The sequence below is a fragment of the Drosophila subpulchrella genome, chromosome 3R (assembly GCF_014743375.2).
Source record: "Drosophila subpulchrella strain 33 F10 #4 breed RU33 chromosome 3R, RU_Dsub_v1.1 Primary Assembly, whole genome shotgun sequence".
Taxonomy (NCBI): Eukaryota; Metazoa; Arthropoda; class Insecta; order Diptera; family Drosophilidae; genus Drosophila; species Drosophila subpulchrella.
In genome coordinates this window covers 16,497,716-16,514,780 of record NC_050609.1, presented here as the reverse complement: position 1 = coordinate 16,514,780, position 17,065 = coordinate 16,497,716, and the positions used below count along the sequence as shown (strand labels likewise).

At 40.5% G+C, this 17,065-nt stretch overlaps 1 protein-coding gene across 2 annotated transcripts; it reads right to left on the bottom strand.

Moving 5' to 3' along the window:
- Positions 1-10,029: 10,029 nt before the first annotated feature.
- On the bottom strand, positions 10,030-10,564 carry LOC119562895. 2 transcript variants are annotated; one of them, XM_037876013.1, is made up of 4 exons: positions 10,493-10,564; positions 10,286-10,441; positions 10,103-10,224; positions 10,030-10,048 (listed from the first exon to the last, which is right to left on the bottom strand). In XM_037876013.1, the coding sequence occupies exons 1-3, from the start codon at positions 10,518-10,520 to the stop codon at positions 10,106-10,108; spliced, it is 303 nt and encodes a 100-aa protein (XP_037731941.1). In that variant the 5' UTR covers positions 10,521-10,564; the 3' UTR covers positions 10,030-10,048; positions 10,103-10,105. The 2 variants fall into 2 exon arrangements, with proteins under 2 accessions (XP_037731941.1, XP_037731940.1); XM_037876012.1 differs by lacking the exon at positions 10,030-10,048 and having other exon boundaries at positions 10,050-10,224.
- Positions 10,565-17,065: the final 6,501 nt, after the last annotated feature.

Below are 17,065 nucleotides of genomic sequence, written 5' to 3'. Positions count from 1 at the left end.
GCGTTTGTTCTCCGTTTCAAAATGTCGCAGAAATTCACATTCTGGTTTTTGTTTCGTTTTTTAAGCTGCCATTCTATTTTCGCCCCACGTGTTGACACTTGCCAAGTGGCAGAGCCCGCGGCCATTTCACAGGGCCATTGTGCAGCCGCATTTGGAGCCATTGTTGGGGTTCCACCCACATCTCAGCTCGTTAGGCAGAGAACTCTCCGCACAATCACAAGGACACTGGGAGAAAATTGTAACCAAAATGAATTTAAATTTTTCACTAAAATATCGAGGGGGCCTCATAAATCACACGTTTTAAATCAACCATAAAGGTGTCTAAAAGTATGCAACAAAAAGCGTGTTTTCGTAAGCTAACATTATTATTTCTTTGCATACTTTGAGACACCATTTAGAAATACTTTAAAAACCAAAGTGGTAATTTATTTAGCATAAAATCAATAAATTATGTTTACATTTTAAATTGTTTTCTGAATTAAATAACTTAACACTAAAATCTCAAAATGTTTTTTTAGAAAATTAAATCCGACTTATTTTAAATGAAAGAACAAGCCACTTTAACAAACAAAATTTCAAGAAAAAAAAGTTCATGACATATTAAATATTATATGCTAAATTGAAGAATAGTATTATATGGGAAATTTTAAAATGAAATCCCTTTTACACGCTCCGTTTTTCTGAATACACACTCACTCTGCAAAAACGAGGACAAGGATGAGTGTGGAGGGCACTTGAAAGCGACACGACTAATTGGAGCCTGCTTTCTTACATACGATTAGACGTTACGTATGCGCCCCGTTGTTCGGCATGTGCCAAATTTATGAGGGCCTTTTTAGCCATTAGGCGCGAGCTCTGAGCCGTGATCCGGAGAACAGGGGACTGAAATGGGTCACAAAACTGTCGTCGATGGGCGTGGTCCAGCGGCGGACAGCCTTCAAATGCAGAAGCGTTGGGTAATTAACGACGAGTGAGGAAACTGCTGAAATGGCGCTAATTGCAAAGCAATCGTCGCACGTGAAGGGCCCGCGAAATCACGGTCTCTATCTCCATCACACGTTGCCGGGGAACTGGGGATCCGGGGACCCGAAACCCGGGTAAATAGCCATTCCAGCCCGGACTCCGCATTATTTGCTCTCGACTTGTGGCTGCTGCCCGCTGGGAAATGGCCAAAAGCTGAGGAGCTTGGCCTGCCAGTGACGAAGGTCAATATGCCTACACTTAGCCCGGTTTGGTTACCCATTTTTGGGTCACCTTCCCGGGAACTCTGATGTGTGTGTAGGTACTGTGTGTGTGTATTCCTGTTTTTATTGACAAACGCATAAAATTCGCTTGAACCTTTTGTTAACCCGGAGGACACCTTTGGGCTTCTCGGTGCCATTTCCTGCCCGTGTCCTTTTTCCGGGCGGGGTTCCGGGTTGGGTTCGCTTCAGTTCGGTTTGGCTGTCTTGGGTTTTGCCTTTCATTTCGCTTACTTAAGTATTTATGAGCTAGCAATCCCTGGAATGCTGTGTGTCTTTATTTGTGCTGCTACTTTGCTGCCTTCTGGGCGTTAAATTGAGTTGGCCCACACATAGCCACACCTGAGCGATCATGGAGTTTCACTTGAGTGGAAATCTTAGGTTTGCCTCTTTAAGTGCTATGAGGGGGAAACTTTAAGGTGGCCATTTATTTGTGGCCCCCGATTACACAAAACTTTAGCTTGTAATTTCCAGGGGAGAATTTAGTGCAGTTGCTAATTCCGAAGGCGGCACAAAAATCGCTCTAAGCCGAAACGGTTAGCGTTTTTTATCGCCACTCCTGTGCCATAAATATGCCTAGATGGCAGGCTAGGAGCAGGGCCAGGACCACACAATGTCTCTAAGTAGCTACAGCACTCCGGGGACCAATTACCCCATAGAGCCGCATCGAGTCAGGTAACAAGCTGGGTTTTGACCCGCAGTCGCAGTGGCAGCCCTTGCCCTGTCGCTGGAAAAGCCAAAAAATTAAGTTACGTTTAGGCAAGCGAAAAAGTTTTTGGCCCAAAAGGAGAAGGTCCGTCTCGCAACGGTTGGCCATATGTTTCACTAATGGTCGCGCACATTGCGGCCATTAGGATATGGCGCCCAGCAGGTGGGTCTTGGTTTTGGTTCTGTTTTTGGTCCACCCCGCGGGTATCTGCCGTCCAAGGATTTTGGCAGGACAGCCAAGTCCTCTCCCACTTTCCTCTTCATATCGAGAGGTTTTTCAGCGAACAAGAGAACAGTTTAGCCACCCATATTTAAATAGAAATAAAAAGATTAAAGCTTAGGGATACAGCTTGAAAGTATAAATAAATCAACTAGCTTTGGCAACCAATTTAAATCTGAGATTTATTTGTATGCCCTACATAAGTAGAAAAATGTATAACAGAGTTTTTATTTATAGAGTTTTTAAAAAATACTTTGTATTTTATTATTTCCCATTTTAATAATCAATCTTCGAAACATATAAATTTTAAAAATGCTTATAAAATCATTCTGTTAATTTGATCACAAGTTATTTAGTTCATGATTGCCTCCACTGTTTGGCAACTAATATTTAATAATACGTAAATACAACGATTTAAGCTGGAGGAAATACTTAGCAACTGTATAAATACAAATAAATCTGCCTAAATTGGCCAAATAATCTGAGATGTTTGATTAAATTGCAAAACTGTTTGTATTTATCTTAGAATAAAATTAATGATATTTGAGACATTATCCGCACTGAGCACAGCATGCATTTGAGGAAATATGCTGATATGCCGATATGCACCTGCTGTTAAACGTCGCTCGGCATTTTCTCATTAGTTATAAAATCACTTATTTGCGATGCAAATTGATTGAAGTCAGATGTGGTTGTCTGTGCCGCATGAGAACTAATGGCGCAAATTGCGTCTCGAGTTTCAACGAAATTGCATTTGTGCATGACCAAATTACCAAAACTTAAGCAATCATAATAATAATTATGCAAAGCAGAAGGCGGCAGAGGTGCGCAGGAAACACCTGAAAATTACGCACACACAAGGAGGCTTTTAGGGTCCAAAGGACGATGGGGGGATCCCCGATTCGTTGAGGACAAGTGCAAATTACTTTGGCTTTGTTTGCTCGACGTGTGTCTGTGTGCGTTTATTTACTCTGGCTTGGCTACCTGTATTATTCCATCCAAGGGGCGACAATAACCTTATCAATGTCTCCCCCTGAGTGTGCAAATTTCACTTGCCCAAATTGAAAATGCGACCTCCTTGCCCTTTTGTAGTCGACAAGTCATCTCAAGTTTTCATTCAGTCGCATCATCAAATCTCAAAGTTTGTCAAACTAATTTTCTGTCTCTATCTGTGTGTGCGTTTTCAATTAAATAATTGTCATTACAAGAATGTGTCAATAAGCCCGACAACGAACTGCACTCGAAGTCAGCACTTTATGCCTGGTTGGGCACTCAGCCAATCCTGTCCAGACATTAATCAAGCCAAGGACTCTGGGTCTTCCAACCCAAATCACAAAAAAAGTGGAAATTTATGCAAAGAAAGGTTTGATAAGGAACATTGTTAGGGAGAGAAGAAAAAAAAGGTAGCCTCAAATTGTATGCAAATTTGTTTCCTTTTTGCAGACTTATTTTTTTATTAGCAGCCCGCCATATGCTGAACCCTCTGAACCGCTGACCCTCGGCTAATTATGATATATGAAGGTGGGCCATTCAAGGAGAACACATAAAAAGCCATTCAAATGAATATTAATTGCGGTTCTAGACCAGGAAACTCTGCCTAATTGTTTTTTGTTCATTACATCGCGCCCGTGGATTCACGGCAGACAGCAAACATATTTCCACAACGTCATTAAATCACGGACAAGAAGTAAAAGCACAAATAATCATTTAATTGCCTTTCCAGTCCCGGCTTGAGTCGCAGTCGTTACCCTTAAAGCCGGCAAAGTGTTGCCCATAAATAGTAACTACTGTTCAAAAGTGAAGGGCTGAGCTGTATCCTGCAGGAATGCGGTGCAAGAATGTGAGGTGCCCAGGATGTCCGACACACCAAAGAGCAACTGCACACTGCAAAAAAAGTTTGATTTATTTAAAAATAATAAATAGTTATCATTACATTGAGAAAAGTATTATTGATATATTACAAACTTTTATTTAATTTATTTTAAAATACTTTCATGGGTGTTTTGAGGATTTTGTAAACTTTATTGCCTATTATACTCATTTCAGAATTTTTAAAATTTAAAATTTATTGCCAACATTTTTAGGAACCATTTTGGGACTTTAATTTTTTAATAATAAACCTTAAGATATTTTCTAAAAAATTAAATTTATTTTTGAAGGAATTTTGATGATACCTTATATATACTTAAAATCAAATAGTCTATTGTAGCAGTGTATAAACTTTTACAGGCGTCAAGACTAACTTTGTATATTAAAATTGAAAACTATTTTTATTAGGCTCCGTATTTATTATTAATTATTAGATTCTTTAATTTCCTGTGGAAATAATATATTTAGCAACTTCGTGAAGATGGGATTTTATTTCCATAAAAGTTTTGCCTTAATGAACTCTATTCACAATATTGAATGCACCTTGTAATAAAATATTCTTTGTATTTCGTACCAGTTTTTAGTCTGATTTTAATGAACTAGGGGTATATTTTTGTGAGTGCTCATAGAGCGCTCTGATGAGTGAGCAAAAATGTGGCTGCTTAATCATGGGGTTGGGCGGGTGTTTTTGGCGGCAAGGGAAGCGGAAATGATGCTCGCTGGCAATTTATTTGAAACCGCATAAAACAAGCGACGGGTAAAAATGTATCCGCCGGTCCTTTCAACTGCTGTTGTAGATGTTGCTGGTGTTGCAGATGCTGCTGTTGCCGTTGCTGTTGCTTTTGGACCAGGGCGGCTAATGAACAAACAGAGGAGCGCAGATAGGGAACGGATGATGGAAACCTCAGTAAACAACTGCAGTGCTGGTAAATAGACGCCGGCGTAAAGGACTTGGCCCGTAAACAGGCTCTGGATGCTCCGGCTTCTACTGCATAAGCAAAAACACAGAAAGGAAATAGCGAACGGCAAACCAAAGTTGCCAACTAGAGCAACGTTATTAACTTGAATAAAAATATTTACTGCCCGTCGAGCACTCCAGTTATCAATGGTGATGCAGCCAGTAGCAGTTAGCGATGACAACTTGGGCTTGCAACTGAGGAGGAACCATCATCCTGAACCAGGATCCAGCCAGGACATCATCACGATGATGATGATGAAACGGAGCACTTAGTGCGCTGCCGGCATTTACTTTGGCACTCACTTTTTTCCTCCTTGTTTGCCCACCCTGATTAAAGTTTATTTTAATTTGTTGCTGTTGTTCTTTGCCGTGCTGCTGCGGCTTGGCTTGATATTTTTTATTTTCCCCCCATTCTTTGTATACTTTTTTACTTTTGGCTTTTGCTGCTACCCGTTAAGTGGCACAATTTGGTGCCGCTCAAGCTTTTTAACCCTCCCTACTCCTTATTTCCTACTCCCAGCGCCCATTTCAGCCGTTCTTCATAACGCATCGGCGCTCAGGCGTGGCCCAAAGTGCAACCGAGTGGGAAAAGAAACCGCGACTGCCACGGGAGGTGCCAAAAACGCGGGCTGGCACCCCCGATTTCACCTGGCATTTCGTCAGGAGCCCCATCCTGCGTCGCCCATCTCAAGGTGCCCCAGACCCAGACGAAGACTCAGACCGGCTATGCATGCGCGAATTAATCTTAATTGAAATTCCTTGCCGCAGAGTCCCAGGCAGCCCTCCATATGCCCACCGTACATGCCATATGCTGTTTGCTCATGCAGATGTCGGGCCGTAATGAAATATTAAAGGATATTAAAATACTCGCGCGAAACACGGGGTCTTAAAAAGTATTTGCACTGCATTATATTTCTTTTTCCCATTTCTGGTTCGCACCCACGCTCAAATATTGTCAGCCATGGCAATGATTTTAAGTAGTAACTTCAAAATCCGCTCAGGCTATTTGAAGTAATTTACATTAAATTTAAGAAGGCGTCTTTAAAATATATAAAAATTTTAATTTAATTTATTAGATTGAAATAAACAACCACTTGTTGACTGTTTATTAAATCGACAAGAGGCAAACAACAATATTTATTAAAATAGATTACATTTTAGTTTATTAAAAATATATATTAACTACCTACATATATATTAAAAATACATATTCAGTAATTACATTTGTTGAAAAAAGTCAAATTCTCAGAAGAAGAAATATCCCAAAGCTAAAACAACACTGAATATTGAGGGGTGGCACAAACAAAAGTAAAAGCAAATACCCCAGAGGAGGGCTACCACCTTCATAAGCTCAGTTTATGTTCCATTAAAATGTTTCAGAACCCTATGCCACATGAATCCCCATACTCCGCTTTAGCTTTTGCCCTGCTCTGGTAACAATTACGCAAGATGCTAATTGTTTTACAAAGCATTCGCACTTCGTCGCTTTCCAAGCACCATGGCAAAATCCCCCATCCTCTGTCAGGATATGGAGGAGTTCCCCCAGTTCCCAGTTCCCCCGATCCCTTCAAGAGTCCAGCTTAAATTGAAATTTAATGCCGGGGCATAAGAAGCTTAGCTTGGATATGGTTATACACATGTTAAACACTTTTTTTGCCACCTCCAACCAGCCCACCAGCCAGCCAGCCTGTGCAGAGTTTTTAGTTTGAAATCCTTTGGCAGATTGCTAACCAACTGCCTGGAGAGCCCTTGACTTCCCCAGCTACCCAACTTTCCCATCCCAAGCCCACATTCTCCAGTGTGGCTGTGCAGATTCTAATTTGTATGCAAATCAAAATCAATAGGATTAACCAAGTTACATAGTTGGAAGCATTGTCGAGTTTTTCCAGTGCCAGAGAGCTGTTTGCTGCAAAATTGTTTTCTCAAAAATATTTCATGACTGCCGCCGCACCATTCTTTGCCTTTCGCCCCAGAAAGTGTGTGTTTGTCGATTGCAGATAGTGTTGGGCTTACCAAACTTTTCTACTTTCGCCTCATAAGTGCGAATTTATGTTCTGATGAAGGTACCTGACTTGATTATTAAAACGAACAGGGGGGCCTAGGAATCGGATGTGGTCCTGACAAGTTGGGGGCACCTAGCTGGGCTTTAAAAACAATTGAACCCGTTTTCAGGGGATTTCAGAAAATCTGGACTAGGATAGGAAAAAAGGACTCGGTCTGTAGGAGCCGTAAAAATTAGTTAACATTGATAGCTTAACTTGCAGATTGTTTTCAAAATTTAAAGATGGGTTTATATGAACCTAACTGGGTCCGAAATATGGTGGAAAATGAAGTAATAAATAAATAATGTCATCACTGCTGTTTATTAATAATAGTTATACCAAGTATCTTAAAGAATTCAATTTATAAAAATCTTAAATTTAAATGAAATTGTAAACATATCATCACTGCTGGAACATTTTTATTAGATATATAATTAACGTACCCCACAAAATTTTAAAATCGTAACTTGAAAAAATCCAAATAATTAAGTTTTGCTCACAAGTTTATACTTTAAGTAAGGATTTGTAAGTCCTGATTTAAAATCCAAGAGATTCCAAAAATTTAAGGCCAGAGCAAATCGTATTCGATCAACCTGTGACCAATTTTTCCACACTGGCTTTCTTGCAAATACCACATACAGATACACAGAGGGGACTTTCGCATATGTGTAAATATTTAAAAACTTACGGCTGCCAGGGAAGAATAAAGGGAATTACTTGTGTGTGCGATAGTGAGTTTCGTTTCTGGCTTACGTTTAGCCAGCGGTTCTGCAGTGTATGTGGCATCGTGACACTTTGCGATTCCACAGTGCAGACATAATCCCGGGGCTATATATATCTTTCTGGGCCGCAGCATGTGGGTCGCGAATTCAGCGGTTCCCGCTACCCGTTTCCTGTTTCCGTTTCAGAACCATAATCGCCGATGTCGTCGCATCGGGTGTGGCGGTACTTTGTGGATGCGGATGCGGATTCGCAGGTGTTTCTGTTAGTTCTCGCCATGTGTCATGTTAAATCAGCAGATGCAGATGCAGCTGGTCCCGGATTATTAGGTTCCCTTTATCGAACCCTACGCGAAGCAATTAATTAATTAAATTAAAGCAAGGAATTTTCCCAGCCCAGAAAAAACACTTTTGCTAATTTCATTAATTGTTTGCTCGGCGTTTAAGCAGCCTCGTGCCATTTTGCGTACAAGTGGCGCATTTAATTAGACTAATAAAGTAATTCAGGCAGCGAGTGTAAATGAAACAAGCGAAGCGAAAGGAGAACGGAGATCCTGCAGGAGTTTCCCGCGCGAACTGCTAGTAAAACAGTTATAATTAGTTGGTAGTTGGTTGGTGAGTTTGGGCTGGGGAAAATGGTCGGCCAGCTCTTCATAGGTATTAATTTATAATATATATATGCCACACAGGAAAATTAGACAATAATATAGGCATATTAATGTAAAAACATCGAATTATAAGTATTTCCAAATGGAATATCTATCAAAGGAAATATTTCATTACAGGATAATGAAATATTTGATTTTCTTTAAATATTTTATGTCCTTAAAATAAATTTCACTTTAAAATCCAAATCCAAGCATCAATGAATAAAAAACAAAGTAAAAGATATTTTATTGGAATATGAAATCCCTCGACATACCACGATTTTTTATCAGTGTAGCTGCTCGTTCGTGCCTGGCTCAATAAAATTAAATTATCTTTATGTGTGTGCGTGAGCGCGTTGGCTGAATTTGTATTTGTTGCACAAAGTGATAAAGTGATTAGCACTTGGCCCGCGCCTATGGGTTATGCAACAACATTTTTACCCCATCGCCGTACGTGGCCGGTGAAACTCCCGTAGTAATTAATTTCATAAATCAAGCTCAATGCATATATTTATGGGTATAAATCATGTAATTAACTGGAGCATAGTCACGACCTGGGTCAACATATGGCCAGCGGTCCGTTGGCCAATGACCAATGGCCGGTCGGCCAACAGCAGTGGAGGCCATGATAAACAAGATATTAACGACTTAATTTACTGCAGCCCGTGTGCCGCGGCAAGTGTCTGCGTGGCCATAAAGTGCAGGCACGCAACACAAATATAAATGGTTGAATAAATATGTGAATGTGCATAAGTGGAGTGGCTATGAGATAATGGGGCACCCTTCGGATACCCACACGCAGGATCGTTTTAATAACCTCTCGAGTGGCTAAATTATAATTATAGTTGTTCAAGCAAAGGTACACATTACTTTGGGATGTCACGAGGGAAAGTAATACGGTGTAGGATTTATTATTATAAGATAATTAAGATTAGGAATGTCACGAGGGAAGGTAATATGGTGTAGGATTTATTATTATAAGATTCATATCTAATAGTTCATTAAATATAGAACTTGTTTTTCTAATATAACTATTTTTATAGTATAAGAACTGCCTGCAAATATTATGTTTCTCTGCTTTTAAATCCTCTTATTTCAAAAAGCATTCCCATTTCCCACTTTCACTTTAACATAATCGTATTTTAGTACCAATATTGCCCCACCAATTGAATGTAGCGCATTTAACTTTGCGTCTCTTGTGTGAAATTAAAACGCTTAACGGTCGTGCAAATTTTCCCGTTCTGGTTCCCTTTCGCTCCGCTTCTGTGTACGATAACCGCCAATTTTTCAATAAACTGCAATAAATGTTTATCCATTTATATGCTTGATGCAATTCTTCTTTATGTTGCTACTGTTGCTGTTTGTTTGTAAAAGCAAAGGTTGCAAAAAATAAAAAAATACCCATTCATATTAATGGCCGTTCTGCACTGTTGGGTAACCACGAACTCTCAGCCTCCCATCGCCCACAAAGGAACTGCCAGTCCTTTTGAAGTTAAATTGCCTGATATAAGTAAAATATCGCATTCACTGGCCAACTATTAAGGCTGTTAAGAGAGGTTTAAGTGGATTGGGGGTTAAGAAAATTGTTTTTTAATAATATTCCGTGCCATTTTCCAGCCATAATCAGTGGGAATAATAATGAATCTATAAAGTATACTCTTATATTTTCAATACATTTGTGAAATTTTAATAATTTACTAATTAAGCGAACATTTCCACGGAACTGTCTATTTTATTCAGTTGTTCTAATAAAACATAGGCCTTGCATTTAGCTACATTGGGTCTAAAGCAATGGCCATAGAAGGGAGTCTCTGTAAATCCTGTAAAGATATAAAAGGAATTCTTATAATATCCACTTAGGGGACTTTTCACTGTACTTACTGTATACATCCGGAAGTTTACAATTCAACATTTCCATTTCGCAGGAGCTTTTGAAGCTGGTGTAACATCGATTGTTATAGCCACATACCGCACGATCGATCCAAGCCGAGCACAAAGTACAGTTCCCCTCGCCCTGCACTCCGCCTAAATACGATACTAAAAGCTGGGTTTAGATGGGTTCTGGTTGGGTATATTCCAGCAACTTACCCAAGAGAAGCAACCAGAAAACCTCCATGGCCGAGTGTTCGAGGGATATGATCTACCACACACACAGAGTACCATGAGTTGTGGAAATGTTTTGGGTGTGGCGAATGGATTTCAGGGAATTTGCATAATCACCGCATGACTCAAGCCGTGGCAAAGGCCTTTTACTTTATTACAAATGAAATTAGAAGGAAATTATAATTGCAGTAAGGCCCGAGGAAACCGGGATGTTGCATGTGTTGTGCTGCCACCGCCGCCGGCAAGGAAATGAAAACGCCCCCTCATGTGAGGCAAAAAGCCAACGACCTGGGCAGGGCAAATGCAAAAAAAAAGGGGAAAAAAGAAATAAACACACACCAGAGTCAGAGGAGGTCCTGCCGCAGAGCAGCTATAAAAAGGACGCTCTGCAACTGTGTGTACCAGGGACTCTATTGGTGTCAGCCAGCAGCTCACGAAGTCAGACGACGCATGTGTGTGTGTGTTCTGGGAGGACGCTCCCAGCTTTTAAGTATAATTTTCCAGATACACAGGCCGAGTCCTGGAGTCCCAGAGTCCTGGAGTCCTGTAGTCCAGGTGGCAAGTGCTAGACAAAAACGATGTGCACGCCCCCCCACAAAAACAGACACACACAGGAGGACACACCGAAGGACCTGCTGGCTAAACGGGTAGGTGGAGAAAATTTAATATGATTATGTTGAAGTAAATTGCTTGAAACAAATGTTGCATGGGCATCCGCCCACCGATTCCCACCTGTGCAACCTGTGTGTATATATCCAACAGATAGACAGTTTCCAGACCTTTAAAAAGCAATTAAGGACAATACGATTTGGCCTTCAAAGGCTTCGAGCTGTCGACGAGTCAAAAACCGACGGGTGGTAAGTGCTCCGCTTATTGTGTGGCCAATAAAACTTCTTTTCGGGCCTCCTTGTGCGGATAAACTTGCAATATAAATAATATATAGTTTAATGGCTTAAAACAAAACTGGGTTTTGTCCTTTAAAATTTTAATAGAGTTGTTTGTAGTTTTTTGGGGGCAATACTTTTCCTGGGAATCTGGGTGATAAGTGGCAGCCGGCACAGCATGTGCCATTGCACCAGCCAATATTCACAGGCATTCAATAGTCACAAATTCCGGCTTGCCACGCCTACTTGGGGGCGGACTTGCATGCCGCACAAATGGAATTTACGGTAGCGGTTATTGCTACACAAAAATGCACATAAGTTTGCACTTCCACACGGGCTTCTTCCTATACTTTTTCCTATTTTACTCTACATAAAGGAGATATGCACTGGAAAAAAAGGATTGAATGGGGTCAACCGGATGTTTTTTTAAAGGAACTGAGTGGGGAAGCTGCATTCAAAAAATATGCCATGGACTTGGTGGTAATTTTATACTTTTACTTTATTTATAAATTGGTTACTTAGGAGGTAGACAATATTTGTGACCAATTTTCAGAATTTAGAAAAATTAACCATACCAAATTTCAGGATTACATTTTTTTGGGTTTAGTAATTGATTTCAGAACTTCGCAGAAATATAGAAAAATTTAATTTTTCGCTAGCTCTTATAGGCGTACTAAATTGTGAATTGTATTCTTTAGTATATTTTATTTTTGTTATCAGTACCAACTTAGAAACATTATCCGAACAACACAATTGTAAAAGCTTAGACTGCATCCCTATGTAAAAAAAAGGAACAGCAAAAATGCAGATTAGATTGTATCCCTCTCAAACATATTATAACTAATCTATTTGGTTCAGTGTATGATATACCCGTACTAATTCTAATGAGCATTTCATGTACCCAACTGACGAAGAGTGACGTAGATGGTAGCTCGAAAAAAGAATGGAAACAAATTAAACGAGCGAAAAACGCATCGTTAGACTCATTATTTCCGCCTCATTTGATGTGGCCAAACAGTGATATGCAATTACTGGTCAGCGGAGGTAAAATCGGTGGCGGTGGTGCAGTGCTACTAATTATCAAATGATGCGCACACGGATCCATAGAAATAGCGGTAGCAGCACAGCAACAATGTTGTCAATGCCGACGATATGTGGCATGCCACCGCTGCCAAATCAATTGGCATGCCTGGAAGCCAGTCGTCGACAGCCCTCTGCCCAGGATAATTAAATTGCACATTGAATTTTAATGCAATTCAATTAAAATATAAAATATTTTTCAATTGGATCACTGAAGCGGTTAGCCGGCGCCTGGCCTCAGAGCCACGTAATTAAATTAATCAACGATGCTTTCACTCATTGCCACCGATGAGGCTGCCAACTGCAAGCTGTCTTTCTGCTGCCAACAAATGAAACAATTCGGTAATATATTTCTCATGAATTATTTATTCAAAAAGTGACTACTGCAATTTCGGCTCGAATTTCCAAGGCAATGACAGGTGGAATGAATACGTATATAATTGTATTCAAATTGGAAATTGTGTGTGTGCGAATATTTAGTTGATGAGATCCTTGAAAAAGGAAGTGTTTTAGGTCAATGCAAGTGCTATGTTTTAAAAATAATATCCTTTTTTAATAAAGATAATGATAAAAAAAAATATGATGCAGAAAGATATCAAGATTTTAGTCTTGTAAGATAACTTTCCTTATTATAAATCCACTTAACCGCAAAATAAATGTTAAACCTCAGAAATACTAAACAGCTGGGGATTTTTAGTGTGGGCTAGCCCCAAAATGAGTCAAATCTTTCCCTGTTGTTAAAACCTCATTGACTTTGACTAATTTGATTGACTCTTCCCCTCGCAACCCATTGGTTTTATTTTTTAGAATTCATTTGATTTTTTACCGGTCAACCGCAGCGGCAATTGAATGTACAAAACCGAAAACCAAATAGATATATCTGATGCTGTCTGCGGCTTTGCCTAATCGAAATTAGCTTTGGCCTCAAATAGGCGGTGGCAATTAGCAGTTTTCGCGGCCTTTTTAGGGTGGGTGGTGATATGTGGGTGGCTTAGAATGCAGAGGATGGGAAATGGCAGCTGGACTGATGATGTCACATTCAATTGAGAGCAAAACCCGACATCCATTAAGCCACTGTCACGTTTGAAGCAATTTTTTTTTGGTTGGGACAAGAGCTGCACAAAAGCGAAACAAAATAATTTAAAGCCTCGGCAGAACACAGAGCCAGCACACACAGGACGGCAAAAAACAATTATCTTCGCACTAAAGCCAGTTACAGGCTGCCGCAGTGGCAAATGATTGACACAAGGCTGACAGGCATTGCAGCTCCTGACATGAACAGGATCAACGGAGCCGGGATGGCCTCCCTTGATGTTTTGTAATCTGCTTAAATGTAAAGTTAACAATTTCGCCCATTTGGTCAGGCCAAAACAAAATCCAAAACATTCACACCGGGCAGTGGAAAGCTTTTTGAGGAATGAATGCATGCAGAGGCTAGCTTTTCTCTTTATCTCTTTAAAATGCATTTGAATTCGGGAGGGTCGAGAGTGCTAGGCATTTTAGCCTGGCAGTGGTGTAGTGCCACTTTGGCCAGACCCTGGGGTTTCAGGTCAATGGTTTGGGCCAAAAGCCCCCCACACAAAGAGCCACTTGAGAGCCATCTAGCTATGGCATATGGGGCGTATGAGTAATGCCTGCTTGGAGGGACGGAATGTGTGGCATGTGGCAGCATCTAAGGAGACGACACCAAGACGTTGCGGGCTGTTAATTTGATTTCTTGTCAAAGCAAACGGCAGGTGGCAGCCTCCACTTTTGACTTTCTCTGGTTTGCCGTTGACGTGACAATTTCACACGCAACGCACACTCGCAGTCGCGTTTGCTCAACATAAATAAACAATGGCTGACAGCAGACACGAGAGCACGTCCTTTTGGCCCTGTCGCATCGAGGCATTAAATGGTTAACTCATCTCATTTTCAAGCATTAAGGCATTCAGCAAAGATGGTTTCGGTACTATGGTACTTTGAAAGTTCCCCCCGAAAGTGCTGCTGCTCAAGTGCACTGCTTAATTATGCAAATTGCCGTATTAAATACATAATTAAATAGTCTGGCAATTGCATTTGCATACAGCAACCTACCAAAAAAAAAACCCACAATCCGCTGGCCAATGGCAGCTTAAGTCTTTCGCTTACACAACCGCGCTGCGCTTCATGAATTTCAAACAAAATGACAGGCAACGTGCTATGTGTAGTGCTATACCACAGCTTCATAAAAATGGCCAAAGCGCATTAAAATCGTGAGCGCATAAAAAGAATATTTTAAGCTAACAAAAATGGCCGCCAGAGTGGGCGGGCTAAGAGACTTTGGCGAAAAGAATGGGCGCTTAAGCTAAAACGCTTCGCAAAATGGCCGGCAGAAGAGCGAATGATAAGCGCTGTTTTTTATGGAGCCCGGCGGAGCGAGCGATGCATGCATAAAGCTACAAAATGGTGACACATTTCAATTGGCAGGCCCTGAAGAGAAAAGCAAGTCGAAAAATAAATGCTCTTCTAAAAAGCCTAAAAATAAAAACCCACAACATTTTCTTATGGATAAATAAATTTTCAAATTTTAAAATCGGTTAAAACAAATTGCAAATTAGTTGTCTTAAAAAATATTTTAACGAAAAATTTGTTTTTTAAGTAATGATTGATGTCAGACATACTTCTGGAAATTTTCCGGAATTTAAAAATTAATATTTTAATGCTCATGGAATTATAATATATATATATATTAACAACATTTTTTAAGCATACCCTCAATTACATTGGTATTTAAAACTAAAAATATTTTATGAAAGAGAAAACGTTAAAGTATGGTTTGGAAAACCTGTACATTTTTTTAGGGAAAGGGTTCTATAATTTTTTTATAGAATAGAAAAAAAGAAAAACCAAAATTGTTGTGAATCGAAGAAAGCTTTTGAGATGATGTTTTAAATAAATAAATACATTTTTGGTGAAAACATTCATTTTTAAAATATTTTAAGTTGTGAAAGAGAAATGTGAAATGCAAGACGTCTTTTACAACTGGGAACTAAATCCATAATACCCTTAAATGAGGGAGTGCTAAGTTCACTAAATCTTGAACAAGTTTCGGCTGGCATGGCACTAGCACCTGGCTGGTTCTCTTTCAGGGCATAAATCGCTTGGTCTAGTGCGGGGATAAAAATCAACACCGAAGAGCTGCACTTTTTAGCCTTGCCACCAACGAAAAGCTTTCGGCTCACACACACACACTCACACACGCACATGCATGGCTGTGAAATTGACAATATTTCACTGGTAAAAGCCGAATTTAGTTGCAGTTTGGCATCCGTTTTGGCCCATTGAACTTTGCCGTTGATTGCGGCAGCCCGTATAAAAAAGAAGAGCCCCTATAACAAAAATAAAAGAAACCATAGACAGCCGCAAGGGGTTGGCCATTCAGTGCGGGCCTCTTTAAAAGTTGGCCAAAAGCAGCACTTGGCCTTTAAGATGGGAAAAAATAAAGGGCAGCCAGGCGTGTAAAATGTTATCGCAACATCAAATTTCATACATCATAAAACATATTGGCTTAGAAAGTAACAATTTTGATTGCGGTAAGACGGAACACAGAAAAGGAGACCCTTTGGGGGCAAATAGGCGTGGCATGCAATGAGGCTTGGGCCGAGACAGGACCCTCTGAAGGTCCTTAAGCGGCTTTGGCTGCTGTCTGCCTCTTTTTACCCTCCTTATCGCCATCAAAGGATCTGTAGCAGGCTTCACGGCGCCTTTAAGTGGGACATTTTCGGCTCTTTCGGTAGTTTTTGGGGGTGAAAATTTGCCCCAGACAACGCAATGACTTTATAACTAGCTGCCTTAGCCATAAAGTTTAGATACCAAGGCTGCTGCCTTTGCTAATCATTGATTTGGTCTCCGGTCCTCTCTCTTTGCGAAACTTTTCACTTTCCCGCAAACTTTGGCTGAAAGTCATGAGCGAATAGGGCTAGAATAACTTTCGCTTGCGGAAACAGGAAGCGATCGTCTTCGGTAAGTTGGGCACTTCATTTCTCCGCTGACGTTGGCCAAAAGTTACGGGCATGGGGGACTCAGGTATAAATCAGTGAGGGAAATCAAGAGTGTGCGGGCCATGTATGCAATTAATTTTGGCCCAGTGCGTGCAGACGTGTGTGCTGGTAACTGGTTTCTGGTAACCTGGTAACTGGTAACTGCAGCCGGCGGAAATAGTTCAAAAGTTCAGTCCGCAGTGACAACAATCGGGTCGACAACCTGACAGGCGAAGGGGGTTTCCTAGAGGTATCCTGGGTATCCTGGGTATCCCTGCCCAACCACAGCACTGTCTGCCCGCATTGTTGTCAACATTTTTGTCGTTATCCTTTTGTCTGGCAGCAAACGTGGCCAAGTGTGGCTCAAACCCATACACACACACACGTTAGCCCAGAAACACGCGCTGCAACTTCTGCTTAGACACATTCACTTTTACGTCAGTCAAATTGCTTGTGTGTCGCTGCTTATCCTTACACAATTGTGGTCAAAATAATGTCGCCTAAGATTGCTGAGCAAAACATAATTAAATCAATTTATTATATTAATCTTGCCTGCGCGAACTATTCAGCAAACAAACTTTAATTAACAACAT